This window comes from Rattus rattus, chromosome 1, assembly GCF_011064425.1.
Source record: "Rattus rattus isolate New Zealand chromosome 1, Rrattus_CSIRO_v1, whole genome shotgun sequence".
Classification (NCBI taxonomy): domain Eukaryota; kingdom Metazoa; phylum Chordata; class Mammalia; order Rodentia; family Muridae; genus Rattus; species Rattus rattus.
The window spans coordinates 102197395-102219341 of record NC_046154.1 but is presented as its reverse complement, the minus strand read 5'-3'; the positions used below and the strand labels follow the sequence as shown (position 1 = coordinate 102219341).

Sequence of the window (21947 nt, the reverse complement as noted above, 5' to 3'; positions counted from 1 at the left end):
AAGTTTCTCATCCCCAAAGTGGTGACAGCAGAAGTATGTTTATTTCTTCTTTGAATAACACCACAATTAAACTAGGCAAACTACTGGCAATAATTGGATCTATGGGACATCATCCCTGGAGTTTCAGCATTTGTAATGCTGTACTGACAGATTTGCAACTTTAATTTGCTGCAATATTTGGAAATTTTCAAAAGCAACAAAGAGACTAAATTGCCTTCCAGAGGCAGAGGTTGGTCCTTCGGAGAATGCTTCTGTAGCTCAGTCACTAAGGCAACTATAGACATGGAAAATGTAGGCATAAGGTGTTCTGCGCCATGAGAATATCCATCACCATTTTCTCAGGTTAGGAAGGAAAGTCCAATTTGTATTTCAGTGTTCAAGTTCTTCAATTAATTTCCTTTATATCCTTAGAAATCTGTACACTATTTAACTTATTGACTCTCTAAACCATTGTGAGCATCTCTCTAGGAAAGGCAAAAGAAACTGTGAACTTGGGAGCTAGCGATTTTCCTTTAAGAAGAATATTAGCAAGCTAAGAGAAGAAAATCATCTTAGTAACTTAAAGGTAAAAACACATTTGTAGATCAACTACAAATGTAGCTTTGGAATAAGGGGGAGCAAATGATTGTTTCTATTGTTATTCTCTTATGATGTTTACTTAATGAATTCTTCTTTCACTCCACCTTAACAGGAGAAAAGGTCTTGCTGCAAAAGCAACAAGCTCACTATTTACTCTTGACTTCCTGACTAACTTATATTAATGACTGATTGTTCAAACATGCACTTCTACAATAATACTCTCAATTTAGAGAGGCAATTAAATACAAAGCATAAGTTTATATGAAGGAAAAACTGTGAGAAAAGTTAAAGCACCATTGTTTGCTTCATATATATACATATACATACATACATACATATATATTTGCTCTGTAATCCATTAGAACATACACATGAACATACTATCATAAAATGGTCCAGGGAAATTGGACCTCTGTCACAGTGTTTTTCTTCCTCGGATTTTCTTACTACCCCAGAATTGAAGTCACCATATTTGTGCTGTGTTTGCTGATGTACCTGATCACCTTGCTGGGAAATACTATTCTGATCTCCATCACTATCCTTGATTCTCACCTGCACACTCCCATGTACTTTTTCCTTAGCAACCTCTCCTTTCTGGACATCTGGTATACCTCTTCTGCTCTCACTCCTATGCTGGCAAACTTTGTTTCAGGGAAAAACACCATCTCATTCTCAGGATGTGCTTTTCAGATGTACTTCTCTCTTGCCATGGGCTCCACTGAATGTGTGCTCCTCTCTATGATGGCCTATGACAGGTACGTGGCCATCTGCAACCCTCTGAGATATCCCATCATTATGAACAGGAGGGTCTGTGTACAGATTGCAAGCAGCTCCTGGGCTACAGGCTGCCTCACTGCCTTGATGGAAACTGGACCTGTGATTCATCTGTCTCTCTGTGGTAATAACATCATCAATCATTTCACCTGTGAAATTCTGGCTCTCTTAAAAATGGCTTGTGGAGACACTGCCATGGTGCAGTTAATTATGTTAGTGATCAGCATCCTTCTTCTCCCATTGCAATGTTGCTCATTTGTGTCTCCTATGCATCCATCCTCTCCAACATCTTGAGGATCAGCTCAGTGGATGGCAGAAGCAAAGCCTTTTCAACATGTACAGCCCACTTGACTGTGGTGGTTCTGTTCTATGGGACAGCTCTCTCCATGTACCTGAAGCCCTCATCTGTAAACTCACAGGAAATAGATAAATTTATGGCATTGATATATGCTGGACTAACACCAATGCTAAATCCTATTATCTACAGTCTACGGAACAAAGAAGTCAAAATGGCTGTGAAAAAATTGTTGATTAGAAATCCCTTCAGTACTATCTTAACATCTGTCCTCAAATAATATTGGAATAAGGAATTCTTATCCAGATAAATCTTCAAATTTGTTGAGAAAACAGCATAATAACAAAAGCCAAATTTCTAGAAAACACTAATTTTAATTACAACTACCATTATGTCCTATATCCTGATTGCCTTGTAAACTGTTTTATATCAACAAATCATTTATATAGAAATGTGTTGTCAGGAAGGTAGTTAGCATTTATTGCATATTAGTATGAACTTAAAATGTGGTAGCTACCTACTCTTTTCTATTTGACCTACTCAATGATCTCACTGTCCAGCAGTGACATAAACATGAAAATAAGTTATATAACAAGGATATAGAATTATTAGCAAATTCTGAAGTAATATTTTCTTAGTGAGTGCCAACTATCTCTGCATTTATAAAGAAAGATATTTTAAGTTAGTATGTACACAGGACTCTCACTATCGGGTACCCTTCCTAGTTTCTGAAACATTAAAATGTGAAATTTATTTTTCCAGACTTGGCGAGACAAATTTGAATGACTACTTATTTGGGTTGCATATACTGATGAGTGAATAAATATCTGTAACATCATAATAAGATTTGCACAATTGTAATTTTATTTATGGGCTTCACTAAAATATAAAAATGAGAGATTTCGAATTATGGGTCTAATGATAAAATGATTTCATATTCTACTTCAGTGTTTTAATAAATTCATCACTTACTTATCCATAACATTATTTTAACACATTAAACAATTGACCTGGGAGTTAGCTCAACAGTTGGGTTATTATTCAGCATGTCCAAGGATTTAGCCTTAACCCCTCAGCACTGTTTAACAGACATCTTCAATGAGTTTAAAACCATGCTGCTTAACTGACAATGTAGAACTGATAAAGAAAAGAACCCTACCCTATAATGAGTATATTTTAAAAGGGATGCTGTATCTATATTAAAAATATATGGACTAAAACATTCATAATCCTGTTTAATATGTGTAAAGAAAACTGCAAGTTAAGATGTCACCATGATACAAACTAATGTGTTTTCCTTTTCTTTTAAATCCTCCTGGAATCTGGACACAAAGCCGACATATATATTACTTCCTTGAAATGATGTAAATGATGGCTTCATCCCTGTGAAAGTGTATTTCTTGCTACCGCAAAAAGGCTCATGTGGGCCTTACATTTAAGAAAGGAGAGATGCTCACACCTGTGCATCATCCCAGTACTGGGGTGAACTCTTGTCATCCCAGCACTGTGGAGGCTTAGGCAGAAGGATGATAAAGCAGCTGTGACCACAGACTGAGATCCTCACCCAAAATACAGAAGAAAAAAAAGGAAAGAAAGAGGGAGAGACAGAGACAGAGAAACAGAGAGACAGAGACAGACACAGAGAGAGAGAGAGAGAGAGAGAGAGAGAGAGAGAGAGAGAGAGAGAGAGAGAGAGAGAGAGAGAGAGAGAGAGATATTATTATATGAGACCCATACCTGAGGAAGACAGAAGACTGGACTCAGAAAAGGTAACCCAGTCACTGGTGCATGGATTTAGGACAGAGGTCTGTAAGAAGTATGTACGGATTCAGAGGGGTGGAATTCTTCTACTGGTCTTAATTCAAATGCCCTTAACATGCATGAGAGAAGTTCTCACTCTCAGCTCTCTGACACTTCACTATGTCAACTCAAATTTTCTCCCAAAGGAAGGTCAGTTACTTTTATGTCATCTCTACTTAAATAGTTCATTGTAAGCAGTGACAATATTGGTTTTGGTTAAGAGTCCAAATGAATGAGGAATTTCCTCTGGAACAGTTCCTGAAAATGCTCAGAAGCAAGGGCCAGTAATGTGTCCTCAGTTGCTCTGGTTGGGTCAGTAGCCTAAACAAGGTTCTCTAATTTCAAGAGTTTGGGGAGTAAGTATTTTTTAAAGTTGGGATATGTTTTGTGCACCACAAAGATAAACCTGTGTGTGCAAACCTGCATTGTGCTTTAACTGTCACTTGTCCCATCAGGAGTAGCCCCCATGGCTGCAGCAGCCCCTACCATGTTTAGAGAAGAAACAGTTCATTGGAATGTGCCCGACTGACTCATTCCACAGTTCCTTTCTGCTTCTCTGTGGAAACATCCAGTTTATCCTGTGTCTGCAATGTTTGCATTCATTGTCCTTCCATAGTTCAGTGCACAGGTGACTGAGTTCAGCGAGTCAGTAGGTTTTACTTTGGAAGCTTTACTGTTTTAGCTCTCAGAGAGCAGACATGATTTCAAGGTCTAAGGGAGATCTCGCTGGCTTTGAACCACCCTTGAGAACCACCTCCAGGTACACTCAGGCAAACTGATAGTAAACACTTTCTTGGTAAATAATCTGGAGGTATAATTGTCTCACCATGTGGGGTAACTCCATTGAAACCATGCACATGTGCATGTGAGCTTGTATGTGTGCTTGCATATGTGCATGTGTGTGTGTGCATTTGTATGTGTTTCTAAGTAACTTTATAAAACAGTTTGCTTTCCTGTGGCTTGTCAAAATATGCTTAGTATTACTTATTATATATACATGCCTCTCCTTCTGTATCATGCTACCTCTCTCCTTCTCTCCATCTTTCTCTCCTTCCCTTCGATAAAGTCCTCCACTCCACTTTTTTCACTTTGTCCATCATGGGACCTGTGTCCTGCTATTCTCCTCTCTAAAAGTCCTTTTTCCCCATTCCCAATGTTTTTTTCTATTTTTCTGGCTTCTATGGATATTCTAAGTTATGCACACAAAACAAAAGATTGAGATCTAGGATCCACAAATAAGAAAGAACATGTGGTGTTTGCATTCTAGTTTAGCTTACTTCACTTATTTACTTGCAATTCATGATATTATTTTTCTTTACCACTGGGAACATTTTGATTGTATATATACCACATTTTAATTATCCACTCATCAGCTGATGGACATTTGCTTGTTCTCATTTCAAAGCTACTGTGACTCAAGCAGCAATTAACACTGCTGAGCAAGTTTCTGTGGAGTGAGTACAAAATCCAGTCCTTCAAGCACACATCAAAAAGTGGTGTAACTGCAGTATATGGTAGATCTATTCTTGTTGGTTTATTTTTATTTTATGTGAGTGGTTTGCCTATAAGTATATATGTGTGATACATGCATGCATTACATAGGGCCAGAAGAGTGCATTGGATTTCCTGAAACTGGAGTTACAGATACTTGTCAGCATCCATGTGGGTGCTGGGAATTGAACCTGGGTTCTCTGGAAGAGTAGCCAATGATCTTAAACACTGAGTAATGTCTCATGCCCCAGCTTGTTTATTTTATGAGTTCTAATTTGTCAAATATTGCTTTTAATTTCTGATCAAATGAAGTCCAGTTCAGAAAGTTCTTTCCTACACCCATATCATGTAGGGTACTCCCTATGTTTTTCTCTAGTACTTTCAGGTATTAAATTGACATCTTTGGTCCATTTGGATTTGACAGGTTGGTAAATGTGGGTCTAATTTAAGTCTTCTCCATGTGGGTATCTAGTTTTCTCAGCACCATTTGTTGAAGTTGCTCTCAATGATCGATGAAAGCAAAAGTTGTGAATGGAGTGGGTGTGTGAGAAAGTATCATTTTAAGGATATCATGTGCTTGAGTATAAATTGTGTATAAATGTGATAACTAAGCAAGTGAATGTGGAAGACTGATGTTTAGAGATTGGGCTAGGGACATAAGCACAGGGTACCATGCAAACGGTATGAGAAGTTGCAAAGATCACCAAGGTAGGAGTTGTACAGAGCAAAAGGAAGAGGTTGAGCTGCAATGCAATGTTGCAGAGCCTTGTATGCTCATGGGTAGAGATGACACAACAATGCAACCTCTTTACTCTCCATATCCTTAGCTTGTCAACACAGTTGCCATTTTTAGTGTAACCTCCTCTTTCATTAGCAACTCATATTGATTCATGTGGATATAAAATACTTACCTAGATTAGTGGTTGTCAAAACTTTAGTCATACCTCTTTTGCCAAACCTCTATCTTCAAAAATATTTACATCTCAACTCATAACAGCAGCAAAATTACAGTCATGAAGTAGCACCAAAAATAATTTTATGTTTGGGGGTCAGCACAAAATGCAGCTCTGTATTAAAGTGTTGTGACAATAACCACTGCTCTGGGTCATTCCACCTCTCAAGGGCCACAGCTTTGGGATGACTGAGAAGCACTGATCTAGATGATTCCTCTTGTCATGATTAATTCCAGGCTGCCGACTATCACTGCTGCTAGCAAAAATGACTTCTTAAGTTTGATTGTATTCTTGCATCGTGATCTCAGGGAAGAAAAACATATCTGGAAATAGTTTTACTTCTCCAAAGGTAAACAATTGTGTGCTTCTTAATAGAGATATTTTGTGGTTCTTAATGTTTAACCCCAAATAGCTTTTCTAAAGCAACTATGCCAATTTTCTTTAGATATCACATGCTTACCAAAACAGATAGTCTAAGGAAAAGAGCTTGTCTCACAGATTCAACAAAACAGAACTATTAAAATTATTCTTTGTCCAATACAGTCCTACTGTAAGTATAACTATAACTGTAACTAACTACAAGTATAACTAACTATAACAACTATAACCGTAACTGTATCTATCTGGTTTGTTTCCTTTGGGACTATCCAGTGTGGCTTTTCATCATCTCTATATTAGGAAGTAGTGCGATTGGGTATTGAGATACAGAAGAGAACTAAATTCAGAAAGGATGTGGTAGGTGAAAGTGTGGTGATTCAAAAGACCAGATGTAGAAATCATCCTCTGGCTACAGGTATATATCTGGTAAATTGGTCAGCAGTAATAATTTTTGAGAAGGTGAGGCAATGGGGGGAGGGGAGACTAATTATGGTTAAACGTAGACTGTGGGAATGAACCATTTCATCATAGTACCAAAAAGTGAAGGAAAAATCATTAGAGAAAAAAGAATGAAGACCTGGATGCCAGTAAAAGAAAGCACAGCCTTCCAGATCCTGAACTATGCTTCTCTGTACTCCTGGGTTGAACAACGCTCTAGAGAACGAATTGTTACTGAAATATATGCAGACAACTGTCACTTTTGTTTCATGATTTATCTTTGTATGGCCATCTTTAGAATTCTGGAAATTTACAGAAAAATATAAATATCCCTATTATTAACAAAGGTTTTTTATTATTTCTACAAGCATCATGTCTGCCTTTGTCAATATATCGGGTTGCAAACTATAGATTATGCCTATTATAAATGGTTCCCTAGCAACCAAACTCGGATGCAGGTTTGCCACTGAAGAATGTGCTTAGGAATATCACCTATCAGAGGATAAGAAGATTGTAAAAGACAGAGACGTTAGTTAACTCTACTTAGTAACTCCAGGAGCTCTGGGATTTCCACAGCAATCAATGAGGCTAGCACAGACCATTAGCTGCAATCCAGATTAGAGATCTAAGATGAAGACTTAGACTTCTAGCTACAGCAGTCACAAAATGCAATCTATGTTCAATAAAAGTCGTGGTCAGGCCATTCTGCAACAATTCTCAAATAGGCACCCAGCTCCATACCTCAGTCCCCAGAACTCCTGAAGCCTGAGGGAGGGGGTGCCTCACCCCATGAGTGCTGGCATACATTGCCACACTCGCCACAATGAACAATTGAAAAAACTACAGATGGACACTTTAATTTGGCTCATGGACAGATGAAGAAAAGAGAAAGGGGGAAGAAAAAGAAGACAGGATCCTAGCACTGAAAACTGAAAACCGAATGCTAAATGCTTTTAGAGTAATTTCTCACACGATGGGATTAAATGCCAACAGAATTAATCGATTCCCTTGTACTACCATGGCTAGGTGATCATACAGCAGGAAATTATTCCTTTATTCTATATACAAAGCCCATATTTCTCCCAGTTTGTATCTACTGCTAAGCAACATTCCTAAGCATCCCTTGGGCCCGGGCCTTTCCCACACTTTTAACAACACTTTGATAGAAGAAGCAGGAAAATTCTCAGTTCAAAGGCATCCTGGGCTAGACAAAATAATAATAATAGTAAAAATTAAAAAAAAATAAAAAATATCATTTGAAAAATCTAAACAGATAAATATAATATTATTTGATTATTTGAAAATAAAACTCAAGAATGAGTCTTGGCAGGCTAAACAACCAGCATATACCTTACGGTTGAGAGCATTTGTTTTGGGTCTGGAGTCATTCAGAGATTTGCTAGTCTGACGATGAATAGAGTTTAGAAAGGAGAGGTGATTTTATTTCTGGCACCAGGTATACACCTAAGATTTGGAATTCTCAACGTGTAGCCCTGGACCAAGTGAGCTTAGGGTTTATGGAGGCAAACCCAACAGATTCCATGTATCCTGCCTATGTATAGACAGAACTTCTATGAACAAATGTCTTACCGCTCTCCTAGTCATCCTTTTGAGCAGAATAGCTAGCCTTAATGACATTCAGAAACAGCAGCCTTGTGACCAGCCACCTTGAAAAAGAGCAGTTAAAATGTAGAAGATCAGTCAATTACAAGAGCAGTCTTCAGCATCTGGGAAAAGGGAAGTGGGCTGCTAGAGTACAGCTGTACAAGATATGGCTTCATGCTAAAGGCAAATTTTGTTTTATAAATACTTATATATGTGTTTATATGTATACATTATTATGAATTTTAATCAGAAAACATATAGTATGTATTTATGTATACATATGTAGCATATGTACAATATATGTGTATATAGTTTATATACATAGACTACATATACATATTCAAATCATAGTAATTAAAACCATAAACATAATGTTAGCCATCTCATAGTCTGTGCTCCATGGCTAATTGGAGGAAAACACGAAGTAACAAGGAAATGTAAAACAGAAAAGTAAAATGTAGGAAAAATGTGCAGCATTTTATTGTGGCAGGCTCTGTGTTTGAAAATTAGTAAGTACCTGTAAGAAGGAAATACTATTGTTTTCACATGAATGAGAGAAAACTGAAACGCATAAACCAGCTCATAAATATCTGCTTGTTCATTCAGTGTGTAAAGAGCGCACCTAGGGTCCAAATCAGACCTATTTGAATCAAAAGAATCCATTTTTCAGTTCATTTTTCTCGGTGAAGGCATATTCCCCCACAAAATGTGTTACCTCATACTCAAAAGAAGGACCTAGTAATTTAGAAAATAAATTATGATGAGACACCAGGCCATCCTGACATGAGAAAAGATATCTCCTTCATACCTCCCATAATGTTAAAGGATCATTGTAAATGCCTTTAATTTACATTATTATACACATTTCAAATTCATTCCAAGTGCTGACATTTTGCTGCCACCTCTTAATTTTGCATAAATTTATGAAATTTTACTAAAATTAACTTCTTTCTATAACAAACAGAGTGAGAAAAAATCTACTTTTATTGATATTTCAGCATTAAACTAAATATCCTGGAGGTATCATTTTGGGATTACAGTGTTGCAAATTAAAAATATCTCCCAAATAATCATATTTAGTCCATCTGAAGGTGACAGAGATGAACACAGAACAAAGCTTTCTGATGTTTCATGAAATGAACAAATCTAAGATGACATGAAATGCTGACTTCTAGAAGCTTCCCCAGAGCAAGAACACTGACCTCCTCCAAGCTACAACAAGTCCAAAATAAATTTGTAGGTGGAGGTTTTTTCTTCTTTTATGAAAGATAATAATTTAATATCACTGCACAGAGATGCAATCTTGTTTGATGTAAATGAGCACGCTACATCGTATAAACAGACATTTAAACATATTTATCAAATAAATGCTCATAACTTTTACATTATTATCATTCCTGATAAAAAAAATGAGAAAATTTTCATGTTTAGACTTTCACCTCTTGGACTCTACAGCTCAGAAAAACAAATAACACAGAAGTGGCCGTGCATACCAAACTCTGTTACTTTTCATAGTAAGTGCTGTCAAATTAACATAAATACATAAATACGGCATTAAAAATAAAGATAAGGCCCCACAACAAACTAAGAAGACTAGCAAATGTGATCACTCCATTCAGCACTCATAGCTCATGTACTCCACCAGGAAACAACTTTCTGCAGAAAGGTCATTTTGGCAATTGGTGTAACTGAATAGTTTGTCAACTATTCCAGACCTCAAACAACTATGTTATATGAAGGGGCAGCTAATAAATATTTTACGCTCTCCGTTCTCCTTAGTCCTGTCACTACTTGACTCTGAGGCATAGCCGCAGACCAGATGTAAGTGAATGGCTTGCTGTGTGCAATGAGACAAAGAAGAGAAAATTTGTGTTTACCAGGGGATGGGGCATAAGGTACAGTGATGTGTTAGGGCTGTTTAGAGAACACAAACCCACCAAGGTTGGCAAGCCTAAAATTACTAAGCAGACTGGCAGACCACAAATTCTAGCTAAGGTCAATGTCATGAATAAGAAGAGAACCTGGAGGCAAAATTTCTTACTTCTCTAAGGATTCAGTCTTTTTGCCTAAAACTATCACTCGACTGGATGAGCCTCAACCAAACTCTGAAAGATGATCTATTTTCCAAAAGACTTGAAGGCCAATTTCATGTAAAACCCCCTTCACAGCATCATCCACACTGGTATTTAGCCAAACATGTGGGTAGCCTAGCTCAATGGTGTTGGTGTAAGATTAACCTACATTAGATGATAAAAACTAGTTTCTTGATAGTGGTTTTAAAAGTAACACTTTTTCAATATTTTGCTATTTTAGATAGCTCTTTTCTCATAAATATATCTTGATTATAGTTCTCCTCCCTCTACTCTTCCCATTTCCTGTCGACCTTTCTTCTCTTCCATATCTACCTTTCTGTCTCTCATTAAACAAGAACAGGCTTCTAAGAGATATCAACCAAACATGACAAAATAAAATGTAATTAGTTAAAGGAAAAACTATCTCAAATTTGGACACAACAATCTAAAAGGAGGAAAAGAGTACCAAGAGCGGGAACAAGAGTCTGAAATTCACAATTTCTCATAGTCAGGAGTCCCATAAAATTACTAAGCTAATGGCTAAAATATATATACAGCCTGTTGTAGCATCCTATAAAGCCAATGCTTGCTGCTTTTGTGAAAGTGAGCTTCCGTGTATCTTGCTTATTTGATTCAAAGGACCCCGTTGCAAAGTAAGTATTTCTGATGATGACTGGAGAAGGCACTGATCTATGAATATGACAGAATATTAGGAACCATTTTATTGATATTTATAAATTAGATTAGTCATTTTTTTTTTACCGTAGGTCTCTAGGCTGTCCAGTGTCTTGTTCTTGGTTACCATGGAGGTAGAAATTCCATCCCATGGAGTGTGCCTTAGGTTAAATCAGCCGTTGATGGATACCCCACAAGTTCTGTGGTGCCATTGCCTTAACATACTTTGTAGGGAGGACAGATTATAGATCAAAGATATTGTGGCTGAGTTGGTGTCCACATTTCTCTTTTGGTGGCCGGCTGAGTATCTTCCTGCACCAGAGACACTAGAACACAGGGGTGCTGGCTCCATGTAGACACCACCTACTCCTCCATGTTCAACGAGTTGTGTGTATGTTGTCCTTGACAATGGAGACCCCATGTCAGTTTTCAGAGAACAACCTCTTGTTCTAATGACGGCCTTGGTTGTTTGAAGATTTTCATGGGTCCCTTTTGGCCAGCAGCTCAATTGAATGCAACATAATCCTGCCATTGGAAGAGTTGCCTGGCTATAAGACATTGACAGTTGAGACTCCATATTCCCCGGATGATTCACCAATAAATTCATGTGCTTGAATGCTTGGTCAATAGGGAGTGATTCTATTAGGGGATAAGGGCTTGTTAGAGTATGTGCGGCCTTGCTGGAAGTGTGGGAGAACAGGCATTGAGATCTCCTATGCTCAAGCAATGTCCAGTAACACACTCTCCTTCTGATGCCTTCAGATAAGATGTAGAACTCTCAGCTCTGTTCAAAGCACCATGCTGGCTTGAATGCTGACATACTTCCTGCCATGACAGTAATGGACTAATCCTCTGAAACTGAAAGCCAGATCCAATTAAGTGGGTTCCTTTAAAAGAGTTGCCTAGGTTGAGCTGTCTCTTCACAGCAATGGAAACCTTAGCTAACATACCCATTCCATAGATTCAAGAAACTTTCCTTTACACTAGCTTTCTACCCTCCCCACAAATGCCTCCCAATATGAGACATCTCTCCCTGCATTCTCTCTCTCTACCCCATCTTTCCAAACCTTCTTAGTTTCCTTGCTCTCCTGACCTTCTACTCCCCTGTCCATCCATAAATCAATTATATTTCCTGCTTCTATGGGTCTACCTAAGCTTTCGGTCTCTACAAGTTGTACCTTAGTTATCATTTACTATACCCCCTGTAAGTGAATGTATACCATATTTATTTTTCTAGGTCTGGGTTACCCTACTTAGGGTGATTTCTTTCTAGCTCCATCCATTTGCTTGCAAATTTCATTATTTTTTTAACAGCTGAATAATTGTGTTAACATACCACATTTTCTTTATCCATACTTCAGTTGAGATACACACCTAACTTGTTCTCAGTAACTGACTATTTTGAACAAAACATAATTGAGCAAGTATCCTTGTGGTAGGATAGAGTATCTTTTGTGTATTTGCCCAAGAGTAGTATAGCTGGTCTTTAGGTCGATGCCTAACTTCTAAGGAACCTCTATCCAGACTTCTAGAGTGGCTAAACAAGTGTGCTCTTCCACCAGCAATGGACAAGTATTCCCTCTTGCTCCATATCCTTGCCAGAATGAGCTGTTACTTATGTTTTTGAGCTTAGCCATTCTGACAGGTGTAAGATCGAATCTCAAAGTCATTTTGATTTGCATTCTTCTGATGCCTAAGGATGTTGAAACAATTCAGTGTTTTTCAGCCACTTAAGATCCCTCTGTTGAGAGGCAGAAGGAACACCCATTCAGAGAATGCCCCACATGTGGCCCACACATATACAGCCACCAAACTAGATAAGATGGATGAAGCAAAGAAGTGCAGGCCGATAGGAACCAGATGTAGATCTCTCCTAAGAGACACAGCCAGAATACGTCAAATACATAGGCGAATGCCAACAGCAAACCACTGAACTGAGAACAGGACCCCCGTTGAAGGAATCAGAGAAAGGATTGAAAGAGCTTGAAGGGGCTTGAGACCTCATATGAACAACAATGCCAACCAACCAGAGCTTCCAGGGACTAAACCACTACCCAAAGACTACATGGACTGACCCCGGGCTCCAACTGCATAGGTAGCAGTGAATAGCCTAATAGGAGCACCAGTGGAAGGGGAAGGCGTTGGTCATGCCAAGACTGAACCCTGAGTGAGCGTGATTGTTGGGGGGAAGGTGGTAATGGTGGGAGGATGGGAAGGGGAACACCCATAGAGAAGGGGAGTGGGAGAAGTTAGGGGGATGTTGGCCTGGAAACTGGGAAGGGGAATAACAATAAAAATGTAAATAAGAAATACTCATTTTAATAAAGATGGGGAAAAAAGAATAAAGTTATTCAGTTACAATTTCACAAGAAAACAATTGGCAATGTATTTCCCCCATACCACCATACAGTGTCAAACATCAGAGCATCTCTCAAAGGCAGGCTAGTTGTAAACTGGTATTATACAGCTCAGAGGGATAAAGCCAGCAATTAGCATTCTGAAGTCAAGATCCTTTTGTATGCAACAGCTAACTTCCTCATATGAAAAGCATTCCTTCATCAGGTGCAATTTCATTTTCCCTAAAGCTTGTCCATTAGTCTTCTCATTAAGCCATCATCAGGAAGAGCAGTTACTCATGCTCTTGTTCACCCATCTTATGCCTCCATATCTAGCACGACTTGTCTCATACATAATATGAAACTCTCCTTCTAGTTGAAAGAGAAAAATGACATTATCTCTTTTCCTTTACATCACTGTAGCAAACCTGACTTACTTCATAACATATTTGAAAAAGTTATAAAGTTTCTCATCCCCAAAGTGGTGACAGTAGAAGTATGTTTATTTCTTCTTTGAATAACACCACAATTAAACTAGGCAAACTGCTGGCAATAATTGGATCTATGGGACATCATCCCTGGAGTTTCAGCATTTGTAATGCTGTACTGACAGATTTGCAACTTTAATTTGCTGCAATATTTGGAAATTTTCAAAAGCAACAAAGAGACTAAATTACCTTCCAGAGGCAGAGGTTGGTCCTTTGGAGAATGCTTCTGTAGCTCAGTCACTAAGGCAACTATAGATATGGAAAATGTAGGCATAAGGTGTTCTGCGCCATGAGAATATCCATCACCATTTTCTCAGGTTAGGAAGGAAAGTCCAATTTGTTTTTCAGTGTTCAAGTTCTTCAATTAATTTCTTTTATATATTTAGAAATCTGTACACTATTTTACTTATTGATTCTCCAAACCATTGTGAGCATCTCTCTAGGAAAGGCAAAAGAAACTGTGAACTTGGGAGCTAGAGATTTTCCTTTAAGAAGAATATTAGCAAGCTAAGAGAAGAAAATCATCTTAGTAACTTAAAGGTAAAAACACATTTGTAGATCAACTACAAATGTTGCTTTGGAATAAGGGGGAGCAAATGATTGTTTCTATTGTTATTCTCTTACAATGTTTACTTAATGAATTCTTCTTTCACTCCACCTTAACAGGAGAAAAGGTCTTGCTGCAAAAGCAACAAGCTCACTATTTACTCTTGACTTCCTGACTAAGTTATATTAATGACTGATTTTCAAACATGTACCTCTACAATAATATTCTCAATTTAGAGAGGCACTTATGCAAAGCATAAATTTGTATGAAGGAAAAACTGTGAGAAAAGTTAAAACAGCATTGTTTGCTTCATATATATATATATATATATATATATGTATACATATATACATATATATATCTGTAATCCATTAGGACATACACATGAACATACTATCATAAAATGGTCCAGGGAAATTGGACCTCTGTCACAGTGTTTTTCTTCCTGGGATTTTCTCACTACCCCAGAATTGAAGTCACCATATTTGTGCTGTGTCTGCTGATGTACCTGATCACCTTGCTGGGAAATACTATTCTTATCTCCATCACTATCCTTGATTCTCACCTGCATACTCCCATGTACTTTTTCCTTAGCAACCTCTCCTTTCTGGACATCTGGTATACCTCTTCTGCTCTCACTCCAATGCTGGCAAACTTTGTTTCAGGGAAAAACACCATTTCATTCTCAGGATGTGCTTTTCAGATGTACTTCTCTCTTGCCATGGGCTCCACTGAATGTGTGCTCCTCTCTATGATGGCCTATGACAGGTACGTGGCCATCTGCAACCCCCTGAGATATCCCATCATTATGAACAGGAGAGTCTGTGTACAGATTGCAGGCAGCTCCTGGGCTACAGGCTGCCTCACTGCCTTGATGGAAACTGGACCTGTGATTCATCTGTCTCTCTGTGGTAATAACATCATCAATCATTTCATCTGTGAAATTCTGGCTGTCTTAAAAATGGCATGTGGAGACACTGCCATGGTGCAGTTAATTATGTTAGTGATCAGCGTCCTTCTTCTCCCATTGCCAATGTTGCTCATTTGTGTCTCCTATGCATCCATCCTCTTCAACATCTTGAGGATCAGCTCAGTGGATGGCCGAAGCAAAGCCTTTTCAACATGTGCAGCCCACTTGACTGTGGTGGTTCTGTTCTATGGGACAGCTCTCTCCATGTACCTGAAGCCCTCATCTGTAAACTCACAGGAAATAGATAAATTTATGGCATTGATATATGCTGGACTAACACCAATGTTAAATCCTATTATCTACAGTCTACGGAACAATGAAGTCAAAATGGCTGTGAAAAAATTGTTGATTAGAAATCCCTTCAGTGCTATCTTAACTTCTGTCTTCAAATAACATTGGAGTAAGGAATTCTTATCCAGATAAATCTTCAAATTTATTGAGAAAACGGTATAATAACAAAAGCCAAATTTCTAGAAAACACTAATTTTAATTACAACTACCATTATGTCCTATATCTTGATTCGCATGGTAAAATGCTTTATATGAACAAATCATTTATAATAAAATGTGTTGTCAAGAAGGTAGTTAGCGTTTATTGCATATTAATATGAACTTAAAATGTGGTAGCTACCTATTCTTTTCTATTTGACCTACTCAATGATCTCACTGTCCAGCAGTGACATAAGCATGAAAATAAGTTATTTAATAAGGATATAGAATTATTAGTCAGCAAATTCTAAAGTAATATTTTCTCAGTGATTGCCAACTCTCTCTGCATTTCTAAAGAAAGATATTTTAAGTTAGTATGTGCATATGACTCTCACTATGTGGTACTCTTCCTAGTTTCTGAAACATTAAAATGTGAAATTTATTTTTCCAGACTTGGTGAGACAAATTTGAATGACAACTTATTTGGGTTGTATATGTTGATGAATGAATAAATATCTGTAACATGACAAGCACATCATAGTAAGATTTGCACAATTGTAGTTTTATTTATGAGCTTCACTAGAAATATAAAAATGTGAAATTTGGAATTATGGGTCTAATGATAAAATTATTTCATATTCTACTTCAGTGTTTTAATAAAGCCATCACTTACTTATCCATAACATTATTTTAACACATTAAACAATTGACCTGGGAGTTAGCTCAACAGTTGGGTTATTATTCAACATGTCCAAGGATTTAGCTTTAAACCCTCAGCACTGTTGAACAGACATGTTCAACGTGTTTAAAACCATGCTGCTTAACTGACCATGTAGAACTGATAAAGAAAAGAACCCTACCCTATAATGAGTATATTTTAAAAGAGATACTGTATCTATATTAAAAATATATGGACTAAAACATTCATAATCCTGTTTAATATGTGTGAACAAACTGCAAGTTAAAATGTCACCATGATACAAACTAATTTATTTTCCTTTACTTTTAAGTCCTCCTGGAATCTGGACACTAAGCTGACATATATATTACTTCCTTGAAATTATGTAAATGATGGCTTCATCCCTGTGAAAGTGTATTTCTTGCTATTGCAGACAAGCCTCATGTGGGCCTTACATTTAAGAAAGGAGAGATGCTCACACCTGTGCATCATCCCAGTACTGGGGTGAACTCTTGTCATCCCAGCACTGTGGAGGCTTAGGCAGAAGGATGATAAAGCAGCTGTGACCACAGACTGAGATCCTCACCCAAAATACAGAAGAAAAAAAAGAGGAAAGAAAAGAGGGGAGAGAGACAGAGACAGAGAAACAGAGACAGACACACTCAGAGAGAGAGAGAGAGAGAGAGAGAGAGAGAGAGAGAGAGAGAGAGAGAGAGACAAAGAGACAGAGAGGCAGAGACAGAGACAGACAGAGAGACAGAGAGACAGAGAGACAGAGAATTAGGATGGGGAAGATGAAGGAAATAAGTTATTTTATGAGACCCATAACTGAGGAAGACAGGACTCAGAAAAGGTAACCCAGTCACTGGTGCATGGATTTAGGACAGAGGTCTGTAAGAAGTATGTACGGATTCAGAGGGGTGGAATTCTTCTACTGATCTTAATTCAAATACCCTTAGCATGCATGAGAGAAGTTCTCACTCTCAGCTCTCTGACACTTCACTCTGTCAACTCAAATTGTCTCCCAAAGGAAGGTCAGTTACTTTTATGTCATCTCTACTTAAATAGTTCATTGTAAGCAGTGACAATATTGGTTTTGGCTAAGAGTCCATAGTTTATAGAGGGTATATATGAATGAGGAATTTCCTCTGGAACAGTTCCTGAAAATGCTCAGAAGTAAGGCCCAGTAATGTGTACTCAGTTGCTCTGGTTGCGTCAGTAGCCTAAACAAGGTCCTCTAATTTCAAGAGTTTGGGGAGTAAGTATTTTTTAAAGTCGGGATCTGTTTTGTGCACCACAAAGATAAACCTGTGTGTGCAAACCTGCATTGTGCTTTAACTGTCACTTTTCCCATCAGGAGTAGCCCCCATGGCTGCAGCAGCCCCTACCATGTTGCGAGAAGAAACAGTTCATTGAAATGGGCCCAACTGACTCATACCACAGTTCGTTTCTGCTTCTCTGTGGAAACATCCAGTTTATCCTGTGTCTGCAATGTTTGCATTCATTGTACTTCCATACTTCAGTGCACAGGTGACTGACGTCAGTGAGGCAGTAGGTTTTACTTTGGAAGCTTTACCGTTTTAGCTCTTAGAGAGCAGACATGATTTCAAGGTCTAAGTGAGATTTTGCTGGCTTTGAACCACCCTTGAGAACCACGTCCAGGTACACTCGGGCAAACTGATAGGAAACACTTTCTTGGTAAATAATCTGGAGGTATCATTGTCTCACCATGTGGGGTAACTGCATTGAAACCATGCACATGTGCATGTGAGCCTGTATGTGTGCCTGCATATGTGCATGTATGTGTGTGCATTTGTATGTGTTTCTAAGTAACTTTATAACATAGTATGCTTTCCTATGGCTTGTCAAAATATGGTTAGTATTACTTATTATATATATCTGTATCATGTTACCTCTCTCCTTCACTCCATCTTTCTCTCCTTCCCTTAGATAAGTCCTCCACTCCAGTTTACCACTTTGTTCATCATGGGAACTGTGTCTTGCTATTCTCTTCTCTAAAGCTCCTTTTTCCCAATTTCCCAATTTTTTTCTACTTTTCTGACTTCTATGGATATTCTAAGTTATGCACACAAAACAAAAGATTGAGATCTAGGATCCACAAATAAGAAAGAACATGTGGTGTTTGTCTTTCTAGGTTAGCGTACTTCACTTGTTTACCTGCAATTTTCATGATATTATTTTTCTTTATCACTGGAAACATTTTGATTGTATATATACCACATTTTAATTATCCACTTATCAGGTGATGGACATTTGCTTGTTCTCATCTCAAAGCTACTGTGACTCAAGCAGTGATTAATATCGTTGAGCAAGTTTCTGTAAAGTACAATGTCCAACCCTTCAAGCACGCATCAAAAAGTGGTGTAGCTGCATTATATGGTAGATCTATGCTTCTTGGTTTATTTTTATTTTATGTGAGTGGTTTGCCTACATGTATATATGTGCGATACATGTATGCATTACATGGGGCCAGAAGACTGCATTGGATTTCCTGAAACTGGACTTACAGATACTTGTCAGCAGCCATGTGGGTGCTGGGAATTGAACGTGGGTTCTCTGGAAGAGTAGCCAATGATCTTAAATACTGAGTAATGTTTCATACCCCAGCTTGTTAGTTGTATGAGTTCCAATTTGTCAAATATTGCTTTTAATTTCTCATCAAATGAAGTCCAGTTCAGAAAGTTCTTTCCTACACCCATATCATGTAGGGTGCTGCCTATGTTTTTCTCTAGTACTTTCAGGTCTTAAATTGACGTCTTTGGTCCATTTGGAGTTGACTTGTATACAGGTTGATAAATGGGGGTCTAATTTAAGTCTTCCCCATGTGGGTATCTAGTTTTCTCAGCACCATTTGTTGAAGTTTCTGTCACCGATTGCTGAAAGCAAAAGTGAATGGAGTAGGTGTGTGTGAGAAAGTATCATTTTAAGGATATCATGTGCTTGAGTATAAATTGTGTAGTAAATGTGATAACCTAGCAAGTGAATATGGAAGACTGATGTTTAGAGATTGGGCCAGGGACATAAGCACAGGGTACCATGCAAACGATAGCAGAAGACTGGAAAGATCAGCAAGGTAGGAGTTTTACAGAACAAAAGGAAGAGGTTGAGCTGCCATGCAATGTTGCAGAGCCTTGTCTGCTCATAGGTAGAGATGACACAACAATGCAACCTCTTTGTTCTCCATATCCTTAGCTGGTCAACACAGTTGCCATTTTTAGTGTAACCTCCTCTTTCATTAGCAACTCATATTGATTCGTGTGTATATAAAATACTTATCTAGATCAGTGGTTATCAACTCATGGGTCACACCTCCTTTGCCAAACCTCTATCTTCAAAAATACTGACATTGTAACTCATAATAGTAGCAAAATTACAGTCATGAAGTAGCACTGAAAATAATTTTATGTTTGGGGGTCAGCACAAAATGCAGCTCTGTATTAAAGGGTTGTGACAATAACCACTGCTCTGGGTGATTCCACCTCTCAAGGGCCACAGCTTTGGGATGACTGAGAAGTACTGATCTAGATGATTCCTCTTGTCATGATTAATTCCAGGCTGCCGACTATCACTGCTGCTAGCAAAAATGACTTCTTAAGTTTGATTGTACTCTTGCATCGTGATCTCAGGGAAGAAAAACATATCTGGAAATAGTTTTACTTCTCCAAAGGTAAACAATTGTGTGCTTCTTAATAAAGATAGTGTGTGGTTCTTAATGTTTAACCCCAAATAACTTTTCTTTTCTTTTCTTTTTTTTTTTTTTTTCGGAGCTGGGGACGGAACCCAGGCCGTTTTGCTAGGCAAGTGCTCTACCGCTGAGCCAAATCCCCTAACCCCCCAAATAGCTTTTCTAAAGCAATTATGCCATTTTTCTTTACATATCACATGCTTACCAAAACAGATAGTCTAAGAAAAAGAGCTTGTCCCACAAATTCAACAAAACTGAACTATTAAAATTAGTGTTTGTCCAATACAGTCTTATTGTAAGTATAACTATAACTGTAACTAACTACAACTATAACTAACTATAACAACTATAACTGTAACGGTATCTATCTGGTTTGTTTCCTTTGGGACTATCCAGTGTGGCTCTTCATCATCTCTATATTAGGAAGTAGTGCGATTGGGTATTCAGATGCAGAAGAGAACTGAATTCAGAGAAGATGTAGTAGCTGAAAGTGTGGTGAATCAAAAGACCACACGTAGAAATCATCTTCTGCCTACAGGTATACATCTGGTATCTGTGGGAAATTGGTCAGCAGTAATAATTTTTGAAAAGTTGAGGCAATGGGGAGAGGGGAGACTAATTATGGTTAAACGTAGACTGTGGGAATGAACCATTTCATCATAGTACCAAAAAGTGAAGGGAAGCAGTTTGTCTTCTCTGAACCCTGAGACTTCAAGCAGTTATAATGCTGTGTGGAGGCTGAAGCCGCACTTCCCGGGTGACTCCTCTGGCCAGCCGTGCCCCTCAGATGAGGGCTGCTCCCAGAAGAGCACCTCCAGCTCAGCCTCCAGCCGCAGCTGCTGCCCCTCAGCAGCCAGGCCTGATGGACCAGATAGCTACCACTGCAACCGGTGTGGCTGTGGGCTCTGCGGTGGGGCACACTCTGTGTCACACCATCACTGGGGGCTTCAGTGGAGGGGCTAATGCTGAGCCTGCGAGGCCTGACATCACTTACCAGGAGCCTCAGGGAGCCCAGCTGCAGAACCAGCGGTCTTTTGGACCTTGCTCTCTAGAGGTCAAGCAGTTTCTGGAAAGTGCTCAGAACCAGAGCGATGTCAAGCTCTGTGAGGGCTTCAGTGAGGTGCTGCGGCAGTGCAGGATTGCAAATGGTTTAATCTAATCAAGAAATTCAAGCTGGAGAAATGTAAACTTTGTTCTGTATAATTGATAGTTACATGTGTGGATCCTTATTTCTAACAGCTCCATTACTTCAGAGTGGCCAAGAAAGAGATCTAACTATAGGCGTTTACTGAGGCTTGTAGTGTTGGTTACTGGGCAAGTGTTTGGCTTCCTTGAACTAACTGTATTGTGATTGAGTTAAAATAAAATGCGTTATTCTGAAAAAAAAAAGTGAAGGAAAAATCATTAGAGAAAAGCGAATGAAGACCTAGATGCCAGTAAAAGAAAGCATAGCCTTCCAGATCCTAGACTATGCTTCTGTGTACTCCTGGATTGGACAATGCTCTAGAGAAGGAATTGTTACTGAAATATATGAAGACAACTGTCACTTTTGTTTCATGATTTATCTTTGTATGACTATATCTTTAGAATTCTGGAAATTTACAAAAAAATTTTAAATATCTCTGTCATTAACAAAACTTTTATTATTTCTACAAGCATCATGTCTGCCTTTGTCAATATATTGGGTTGCAAACTACAGATCATGACTATTATAAACTGGTTCCCCAGCAAT

The 21947-nt window shown here is 38.3% G+C and overlaps 3 protein-coding genes across 3 annotated transcripts; all 3 read left to right on the top strand.

The window, feature by feature from the left end:
- Positions 1–969: 969 nt before the first annotated feature.
- Positions 970–1928, top strand: LOC116888767 (olfactory receptor 13F1-like). The gene is given in 2 exon segments (XM_032890059.1): positions 970–1594; positions 1597–1928. Coding segments are annotated over 2 exon segments (957 nt in total).
- A 12906-nt stretch (positions 1929–14834) lies between these two features.
- On the top strand, positions 14835–15794 carry LOC116888757 (olfactory receptor 13F1-like). Its single transcript, XM_032890053.1, has one exon. It carries the CDS (start codon positions 14835–14837, stop codon positions 15792–15794), a length of 960 nt encoding a protein of 319 aa, XP_032745944.1.
- A 1500-nt stretch (positions 15795–17294) lies between these two features.
- On the top strand, positions 17295–21595 carry LOC116898999 (coiled-coil-helix-coiled-coil-helix domain-containing protein 2-like). The gene is made up of 3 exons (XM_032900480.1): positions 17295–17362; positions 20960–21446; positions 21496–21595. The coding sequence occupies exons 1-2, from the start codon at positions 17295–17297 to the stop codon at positions 21372–21374; spliced, it is 483 nt and encodes a 160-aa protein (XP_032756371.1). The 3' UTR covers positions 21375–21446; positions 21496–21595.
- The last annotated feature ends 352 nt before the right edge of the window (positions 21596–21947 follow it).

Coding starts and splice junctions, on each gene's coding strand:
- LOC116888757 (XM_032890053.1), top strand. CDS start 14,835: ATGGTCCAGGGAAATTGGACCTCTGTCACAGTGTTTTTCTTCCTGGGA.
- LOC116898999 (XM_032900480.1), top strand. CDS start 17,295: ATGGGGAAGATGAAGGAAATAAGTTATTTTATGAGACCCATAACTGAG. Junction 17,363..20,959: donor GAAGACAGGACTCAGAAAAG/GTAACCCAGTCA, acceptor TGGAGGCTGAAG/CCGCACTTCCCGGGTGACTC.